Raw genomic sequence first — 9,832 nt, forward strand, 5'->3', positions numbered from 1 at the left:
GTTTAGGAAACCCACGGGGACCGGCAGGTCGTGTCCTGCACCGACCATGGTCCGCTGACCCACGCCTACACCTGCACAGTTGCCACGCGGGAGGTCACGAAAGATGCAAATGCTCGGGCCCAACCCCAATCCAAACTCACGGACTCAGAAATGGTGGGCGTACGGGAATGAGTCTCTAGCCCTCTGCTGCATGCCTCCCAGGGCAAGCTCCACCTCAGGCAGCCAGTCCTGCCTTGGAAAAGTTAACTCAAAGTCCTACCGACAGGGACCGGGAGCTACGTCTTTCCTCCGCTTCTTCCTGAGCAAACTTTGTACAAGTTCAGACTAGACTGTCTATCTCCATTTCTTCATCTCTTCTTCTCTGGCTCCTGTCTGCCCCCCACGCCCAAAGGCCACAGAAATACTCCTACCTCCAGACAGTTCTCTCTCCCTCCTCTATGCCCCCTGCCTCCCCTCGTGGGGGCATCTGACCCTGCTGGCCTTCTGCCTCTCTGCCGTTCTCCCCCCACCAGCCTCTTCTGTGGGACCCCGCCCCTCTGTCTCACCTGGACGTGTGAGCACCCCATGTGTGCTTCTCCACCCCGGCCCGCCAGGCCCAGGTGCCAGCTTGCACTCAGCACCTGCCCTTGGCTCCGCCCCAGAGGGTTGCAACCCATCCCTCTGGCGTTCATCGAGGGGGACCCCCCACCCCACACCCATGCCAAGAACAGGGACGTCGTCCTCCCCCACATAGTCACCTGCTCAGTCCCCCACCCGTCCTTCTCCACCTGCAGCGACGGCTCCCTGCCCCCATTGCCCCTCTCCACTGAAGCCGCAGGGACGCGGTTTTCCAAAGTGCATCCTATCACGTTGCTCCCTACATAAGTCTGGTGATGGTGCTCCGTGGCCCTCAGGATAGAGTCCAAATGCCCTAACGCAGGGTTCCACGGTCCCCAGGCCCCGGCTCCTTCCTGTTGTCCAGGTTCACGGATCTACTGTTCTGTGGTCTCAGGACAGACCACGGCGACCCCCCATCCCGCCACACCATGCTCTCTCTAGCGGTCGGGCCTCTGATGCGTGCCCCCTCTACCTGGACCTGCCCTCTCAAGCCCGGCTCTCAGTTTTAGGCCTCCATTTAAGGTCCCTTCCTCCAGGAAACCCTCCTCAGAGTCCCTCCCATGTGCTCCAGCTGGAATCACAGAAGAGTTCAGGGTGCTATCACCACCTCCTGCATCCTTTTGTCTGTCCGCCCCCAGCCACGGACTCCCGGAGGGCACAGCGTGCAGCTTACTCACGTTGAACCCCAGGGCCTGAAGATTCATGAAGTCGACCAACCTTCTTAGCTGAGGGATGGCACGGACACTCCTAAACCCCAGCCCTGTTGCTGTGAAGACACTGGAAGCCGAGTGGTTCCTGCTCCCAACCCCAGGGCCTGGGGAGAAAGGGTCTGCGGCGCAGTCTCATACAAGGTCCCATTCACAAAGCTACTTACTACACTCTCTCCACCACCTCCCCTAGAACAGCAGTGGCCTTTCTCTGCAGGGCAGTCTGCTCTGGGAAATGAATGGGGCCAGCCCGGGGCAGGCAGGACAATAGCAGGGGGGGCCCGGTGCCGTCAGACCCCTGCGGGGAAAGGCAGCCCGGAAGCCAGGCCGCCAAGGGGGAGCTCCCCCGAGCTCTGAGCCACTGGAGGCCAGCAACCCCAACAAGGATGCTCTGTCCCTACAAGAAATACCAAGCGCCCAAGACCTAGAACCACTAAGAGCAAGGGGAATTCTTGGTCTCAGTTCCTGGCAGCAAAGTTTAGAGTTGCTTTCTTGAAGCCCTTGGCTAGGCAGGCTGGGGATTGGAAACGTCCGGAAGGAGCTGCAGGTGAAGGCAGCCAGCAGCAGGCAGGCTCTGCAAACTGACAGGGCACCGAGAAGCAATCCCGAAGGACGAAGAGACATCGCTTCGCACCCCGGGCAACCGAAGGCATGATCGCCAACCTACGACATGGAAAGAACCAAGGGACACCAGCACCTACCACAGCGTGCCAGGGCCGAGGCATTCTGCTCGAACCTCTACATAAATTATTCTACACACACAAATAGAAGAGAACAGAGTCCAACTGCTCTGTGTGCGCGCAGAAGGAACGATGAATGACAGAAACGTCGCGGTCTGTGCTCTGAGCCAGCAAAGGTCTCCCTGCAGCGGCGAGGAGGAGGAGAACGCCCACGTACAGGTGTGGACGGAGGCGTGGGGGCCCAGGAAGCCGGTGGGGGGCCCGGGGAGAAGACCTGCGATGGTCAGAGGGGGCTGAACAGAAGGGAGGAGCCACGAACCCCAGCTGCGGAGTCTGGGCCGGAAAGACACTGAGGCTGTCCGCCAAGGGACGCCGTTAGGATGAGATCCCGCACGCCCAGAGCCATGTCTGCCGGTCCCTAGTTTAGGGCGAGCCCAGGCCGGAGCCTTCAGCCCCAGGTCTTCGGTGGCAGCTGAGCAGAGCCCAGGCCAGGCTGGGTCCTCGCCCAAGCAACCGCCTTCCCAACACCCACCATGTCAGGCACCACAGAATCCACGCAGCTAGTTAGTGGCCAAGCGGGGGCCCCACGAAGACCCTCTCACTCAAGATCCTGGACTCTGGAACTCTGGTCCTAGCACCCTGGGGCTTGGTGTGGGGCTGCCGTGTGAGCAGCTCATGGAGATCCGTCAAACACCCGCCCACCTCCTCAGATCAGGACCAGTTTCCTCAGGGATCTCCCAGACCCAGCTCCCCTCCCCGCTCCCCTCAGGAGGGCTCCCTGAAGGACCACAGCCTCTTGGTCGAGGAGGCCCAACCGAAGGGTCGAGGGGACGTACTAGTGGGGTAAGTCCCACTGGCTGTGCCACAGTCAGCCCACTGCTGGGCGCCCACGGGAGGCAGGACTTACGGCGGTGGTCTCCCTCTAGCGACGGCCCGACCCGTCTCCCAGCCAACCAGCCTCAAAACTTGGGAATCAAATTTGATTCAGACTTAACAGACCTTGTTGATTTTCCTTCCAAAATGTCTTTCAGATCCTGCCCCTCTTCAACATTATCTTTCGCCACGACTGCTACAAAACCTCCCCGGGGCCCTCCCGGCCCCAGGCACTGTCCCATCTCCGAATCAGTGTCAGCATTCTCTCTGTGAACACTGTTTACCCTGGAACACATGAACCTCCCCGGCTCCCAACACCTTCATCCCCCCATCCTGCCCACCTCCACAACCTACTCTCTGTCCTCTCCACAAAGACCACAATCCTGCCATCCCGACCTTTGCCCAGGTTGTCCCCTTGTCTGATGAGGCCCCCTCTTCTCTTCCCCCGCTTTTTAAAAAAGATTTTATTTATTTGACAGAGAGAGACACAGCGAGAGAGGAAACACAAGCAGGGGGAGTGGGAGATGGAGAAGCAGGCTTCTCGCTGAGCAGGGAGCCCAATGTGGGGCTCGATCCCAGGACCCCGGGATCATGACCTGAGCTGAAGGCAGACGCTTAACGACTGAGCCACCCAGGCGCCCCTCTTCCCAATTTCTAACCACCCCCTCCCGGCTGCTCTCCTTAGCACCAACCTTCTGCTCTTCTCTAAATGTACCTTTTGGTACACATCGAGATTCAGCAATTACGTACTACCCCTGCACTGTTTCCTGCTGTTTGACCAATAACCTTTCACACCAAGAATGTAAGCGCCACATTCTTGCACATTATCTACCAGAACACCGAGAACTGAGCGAGGCGAGCGGCTCTGTGATAAATGTTGGCTGTGCAGCAGACTGGCCGCAAGTTGCCTGGATCATGGGGAGGCGTCCCCTGGAAAGCTGCTGGACCCACCAGGTCCCCTCTGTGACCAGAGGCCATGACCGGTGACCAAAGGTCCCATCAGACCATTTCAGAGTAGCTGCACATAGTGGCGGAGAAAGTGCAGGAAGTCACCTGCTCTGACTTCTCAAAAGCTCCTTCCCGGTGCGTTCGTGCCTCAGTTTACTGTTCCTTACAACGAGAAGGGAAATCCTGAAGAAGTCAGTGAAGATGACGGAGGGACACTTCAGGGCCTCCACTGAAGTCAGGATTAAAAGACAACGAAACGAGCTTCAACTGTAGCGGAGGCAAGTCTGAGACCCTGAAGGGGTCCTCGCCACATACCGCGTGGCACCGCCTCCCACGAGGGGCCACCGAGCACTGGACACATCTGCAACACAGATGAAAATGACCCCTCAGCCCTCATGTCCTCCGGGACCGCACACCGAGCAAAGCCCTCTCGGCATCCGAATCCCAGACCATCAGAGGGCGGGCCGGGGAGCGCCCCCCCAAAGCTTCCAAACTCCATCCCATGCAGGTTGGGAGCTTCCAGGACTCCTTTGTCTTTATGCTAATTTGGGAGTTGGCTATTGCCCTTCATAGAGTCTTCTACATTTCTGAGGAAATCATACTGTCATTTAACTTTTCCCATTTTTTATGTATTCTCGTAAATGGATGGCAGGGACTCTGACCGTAGTCTGACAGATTAAAAAAAAAAAAAGCTCAATAAATTTGTTAATCAAAGGGTGCTCTTTCAGAAATGTGTTTGAATATTTGAAGTTAAGCTTAGCCTGCTCCTGCTCATAATGGTGATTATGCAACAAAATCCACGCAAATCCACGGCCACCTCTCATCTCACCCCACATGGGACAAGGGTAGTTCTGGAGAAGACTCAGCACTGCAGGTGGCTTCTTATTTGTAGCTCTGAATGGGAGATCAACCCTCTAAACTCAGCTGAATGGGGATTCTAGGCCCAGGGCTCGATAAGAACCTGCAACCAGGGGCGCCCGGGTGGCTCAGTCAGTTAAGCGTCTGCCTTCAGCTCGGGTCATGATCCCAGGGTTCTGGGATCAAGTCCTGCATCGGGCTCCCTGCTCGGCGGGAAGCCTGCTTCTCCCTCTCCCACTCCCCCTGCTTGTGTTCCCTTTCTCGCTGTGTCTCTCTCTGTCAAATAAATAAATAAAATCTTAAAAAAAACCAAAACAAAAACCTGCAACCAAGGTGGGAAGAGTTCCAGGAGCCACCCCCACCCTTTCTAGATAAGCCCAGTCTGGGCTTCCAGCAAATCCTCCCTGCAGACCTTCCCTGAAGCCCAAGGCTCATTCCTAGGACCTACGACCACCCTCCCTCCTTGCCACCCACCCCCCACAACCTCACCTAAACTTGCGCCTCTTCTAGAAAGGGGAAAAGGTTACATTCAACCTCAGATCCCTGATAAGGACGGTTGCTGGGTCTGAATTTATTTTGAACTGGGAACGGCCAGAGATCACTAAACACAGGCTTTCTATTCCTGTCTAAGGCAGCCAAGGTAACTGCAGCCTCTCCCATTCATCAAAATTCTTGGGCAGGTGCTTCTGTTTCTCATATTCTTCTAGGACCATCACCCAATACTCCCTTCCAACCCCAGGCGCATCCTCACACAAAGCCTGCTCACTCTGGTCAAATGCTTCAGAACAATGCAACGATCCTTCAGTTACTCAAACTCTCTTTGGGGCTAGTTCAGAAGAAAGTGGTGCATGAAGCTAAACCAACCTCAGAAGTTTACCGCCTGAAATTCACAGTTTTACAGTTTGGAAAGCAATTTGAAATATATGATCTTGGGGCGCCTGGGTGGCTCAGTCGCTAAGTGTCTGCCTTCGGCTCAGGTCATGATCCCAGGGTCCTGGGATCGAGCCCCACATCAGGCTCCCTGCTCAGCAGGAAGCCTGCTTCTCCCTCTCCCACTCTCCCTGCTTGTGTTCCCTCTCTGGCTCTCTGTCAAATAAATAAATAAAAAATCTTAAAAAAAAAAAAGTAAGAAATATACAATCTTATTTGATTTGCTCCTTCCAACAGCCCCGGAAGATGCAATAAATGTTATAATCCTCAAACGACACGCAGCGTGAAAGTGTTTGTGAACCGGAAGGCCTTTCACATACAGGAACAGTTGCTTCGCCCAGGAGGAAATGAGAGGAGGTACGTGACCTGCCCAAGGTCGCGGAGTTAAGGGGAATGCCAGGGTTCAAACCAGGACCTCTTGGCTTAAATCTAGTGCTTCCTCATCTGGGCTGGCCCACAGGGCTATGGGACTCCATGGAGGACAGCGGTTTCATGGATGCAGACGCCTAACCCACCTGGCTGGCTTGGAACCATCTGCCATCGGAGATGAGGCAGTGGATAGATGGCTTAGCAAAACTCATCACCATCCCTGCAGAAGTAACTCAGCGTCCTTATCTCTGCTTGCAGCATCAAACACGCTTTCGGAAACTCTTGAGAAGAACAGGTGTCCACGGGCAATAAGCTGTCCGAGGACAAAACGGACAGGGGCTGGAGCAGCTGCGTGAGCCTGCGTGTCAGGAACGACTGATCAATACAGAAAGATCAAGATTCGTCACAAACACTTCTCATTCCTTTGGACCCAGGTGTCAGTCCCCAAGAGGGGGTTAAAGACGCTTCTGAAGAAATATTCCAGAGGTTTCTTTACTTTGGGCCACAAGTCTTCTCCACATCACAGTCCTCTGTCACGTGGCTCCTCCCTAGGGAATACACACCAACTCGGAGGCCTTCTCTGACCTTGCTCTGACTACGTGGGCAACCAACCCAGGAGTGCTGAAACACTCTGAAATGGAAGAATTTACACTTGCTGACACGCTCGTTCATCCCAGCACTCACGTGTCCCGTACTGATGGAATGCTCACCACAGGCCCACTGCAGAGCAAAGCGGACGCAGTCCCCGCCTTTCCGGGGCTTATCGTCGAGTGTCACTGTTCCTCGGTCTTCTTCGGGAACCTACCCTTCCCTCGCTCCCCAATTAGACTGCGCACCCATGGTGAGCAAGAGTCACGTACTTTGATTTTCTGAAACACTCGTTGGGCGCCTTCCCCTAGACTCTCTATGCGGGACACTGACGGACTGTGTGAGAATCCCTGACTCCACAATCTGGAGCGTGTCCTTCTGCTCAATCTCCTAAACTTAGGAGTTCTTTAAAATCCACAGTCTTGAACCTGAGATGTCAAAAGGTCCAGCAGAAGGAGCCCGCAGCCTAAGGAGTAAGATATCTAGAAGGGGACCTGAGCCTCAGACGGGGTAGAGGCGGCGAACACTCTCAGTCTGCAAAGCTACATTACCCCACAGGAGAAATGGGTGCTTTACTACAGAAATGACAGTGCCGGCCCCAAGACTGTTGAAAACATAAGTACAAATGGAATACCGGAGAGCATCCTATCATGGAAACCACAGTCCACAGGACCAACACATAAACCCAGTTATCCAGCATGGGGCAAGCAAAAGAGCCTGGGTCAGAAGACACGCATCTGGGCTCAGATTCTGCTGCTAGTCCAGCAAGACGGCACCAGGCAAGCCAGGTGTCCTCCCTGGGCCTCAAGGACCCCCACTGTACAACGGGAATAATAACCTCCACCTTGTCTGCCTCACAGAAACACTGTGAGGCTCAGATGAGACCTGTTCTATGAAAGTACTTGGGGACACGTCCCACGTCGTCTGCATCCGCACAGATGGTGAGGACATACAAGCTTCCAGAGGAGCACCTCGCATCAGCCCGCGAACCCTCACGGCCTCCTCCTTGCACCCCCAAACCTGGGTTTCCATCTGCTCACATCCCTGATTTCAGAGGAATCACTCACCATCCACATCCCACAAAAGGCAGGTGCACTAATTCCCAAACTCCAGCACGACAAAAAGAGAAGGTGGCCACGTAACCATGTCACCTCCCTGCCTTGATGCACCTCGAGCCTCCTTTTACAAGATGCGAACTGCAGGGAGGCCAAAGACAAGGGGAAGAGACACGCACACTTTATGCCCTTTGTGGCTGGCTGCCTTCACCCCACTGCCAAGTCAGGGCCCAGGTGGGGGGCTGCTGAACTGATCTAAACAGGACTCGGAGGCAATACAGAGATCAGTGTTTGGGAGGGATTATATTTACGTCACATTCCACAGCCAAAAAGAAATTACCACTAGCATGGATGATCAAAGGTTAACTGGCATGGAGAGACCACGGCTCTCCGCTCTTCGCCGCCTCTCCAGCAACACTGTCCAGTGCTTTCATTTGCTTGCTCAGTCCTCCAACCACCCATCCACCCAGTTAGGATGTGTGCAGCACCCTCAAAACAACCGTCTCTAAGATTCTTAAGGAGTAAGGGTTGGGGGGGGGTTGGGGAGGCGGACACCTCACAAAGTTGTAAACTGCAGCCCCAGTGACCCAGAGGCTGGTGAGGGCGTTGGATCCTGGGCTCGGACTCCAAGGACCAGAGCCTCTGCCCATCAGGCCTGAGAGCCCAAAACAACTCTTTCCAGCTCTAGGCAGAGGGAAGGCCCATCTTGCAGAGTCAAGCTTATTAAGGACAGCTTGGAAGATCAAACCTTAGCGCATCCGCTGGTGGGCAGGTCTCAAGTTAAACCCTAAGCTTGGAGAGGAAGAAATTATAATGCGACCTGTGCATTTTGGGGCCATTATCAGTCACTGGCAAAAATCCAGACCTGTATGGGTGCAAAGGGTGCTTGTGTCCCATCAGTCAGGCCAAGAACATCCTCCTCGTTCTAGAAATGGAATCCACCCCATCACTGAGCCCCACCACTCCGTAGCAACCAGCTGGTGGAGGCCCACGCCCCTGCCAGGGCCCTTCCCCCAGCAGCTCAACACCTAAAGCCAGTCCCAATCCACCCTGGGGACTCACGTGACCAGGCTTGTGCCGCCTCCCGCCCCCTAAACTGGCAAGGTAGGGGCCCAAATTCAGCCTGTAGCCGGGCAAAAGTCAAAGACTGAGGGGGGCACTTCCCCTATCTCTCCTCTCCTGGCTTCACTGTTTATTGCTCGTCTTTAAAAAAGCAGCGAATCAGGACAGGAACACACACAGAGGACACATAAAAACACAGGCCGGCACAGTCCCCAGAGACCCGTGCTCCCACCCCGACCCTTCCTTTGCACCTTTTACCGAAATGCACCACCCTCCCTCCCAGTCTTCGGTTAAGAAGGTGTTGGAAAGAACATTATTAGCAGACCTACCTGTCTATGCTCTGGGGTAACCTCACACTCATGGTTTCTCAGTGTCTTCGCGGAGCTAGGATCCTGCAGTTTTGAGGTCTTGATCCGGGCTGAGTCGGCTGCAATTTTTAAGAAAGGTGGGAGGAGGGCCTCCCAACCTCACGGTCGGATGCTCCGATGGTCGGATGCTCTCTGCTGGCTCTCAGGACCCTGGGAACTCAGGCTCCATTCTATCTGTACCAGCGAGCACGGTGTCCGTTCTCAGCCCCCACAGGACCCCCCCGTCGGAGAAAAAAACCGAAAGAAAAAGAGGAAAAACTCTGACCTTAGAAACCAAAAACCCCACCACAAATCTCTTCAAGGTTAGCGCTACGGGCTAAGACATGAATCACCGAAAGAATGTGCCTTCAAAGTATCAGTCTTCACTGCAAACTACAGATGAAGCCCATGCTCGAGATGCCGTTCCCGCAGCTGTCCTCCCGCAGGCGGGCGCCCGGTGGCCGGCGGGGCCGTGCCGGGTCCCCCGCGCTCAGCACGACGGCGACGCCGACGCCAGGGCAGGGGCCGCGGAGGGCCGGTCGGAACCGGCAGCGGGGGAGGCCCCGGGCCGCGCGCTCGGCGGGGAAATAAATGAAAGCATACAACGGGACGTGCACCGCGGCACCCCTTCAAGTCCGGGGCGGCCCTGCGACCACGGTTATGGAGCTCCTTAAAAAACAACAACAAAAACAGCTCTTACGTGAAAGGTCTGGAAACCCTTCACCGAGCCGATGGCACCGAGCGGGAGCGCGGCGCCCCCGCCTCACGCCCGCCGGGCCCCCGGCCTCTCCGCGCCCCGCGCCCGCCGCCCGCCGCCC

At 55.7% G+C, this 9,832-nt stretch overlaps 1 protein-coding gene across 3 annotated transcripts in view; it reads right to left on the reverse strand.

Moving 5' to 3' along the window:
- ARHGEF11 (Rho guanine nucleotide exchange factor 11) overlaps positions 1–9,794 on the reverse strand; it is an 84,099-nt gene extending 74,305 nt beyond the window's left edge. For all 3 annotated transcript variants that reach the window (XM_021682078.1, XM_021682074.1, XM_021682077.1), the window contains exon 1: positions 8,997–9,794. In XM_021682078.1, the coding sequence (XP_021537753.1) occupies positions 8,997–9,028 (32 nt within the window). In that variant the 5' untranslated portion in view covers positions 9,029–9,794. The remainder of the gene's footprint in view (positions 1–8,996) is intronic.
- Positions 9,795–9,832: the final 38 nt, after the last annotated feature.

Source organism: Neomonachus schauinslandi, chromosome 6 (genome assembly GCF_002201575.2).
Source record: "Neomonachus schauinslandi chromosome 6, ASM220157v2, whole genome shotgun sequence".
NCBI lineage: Eukaryota > Metazoa > Chordata > Mammalia > Carnivora > Phocidae > Neomonachus > Neomonachus schauinslandi.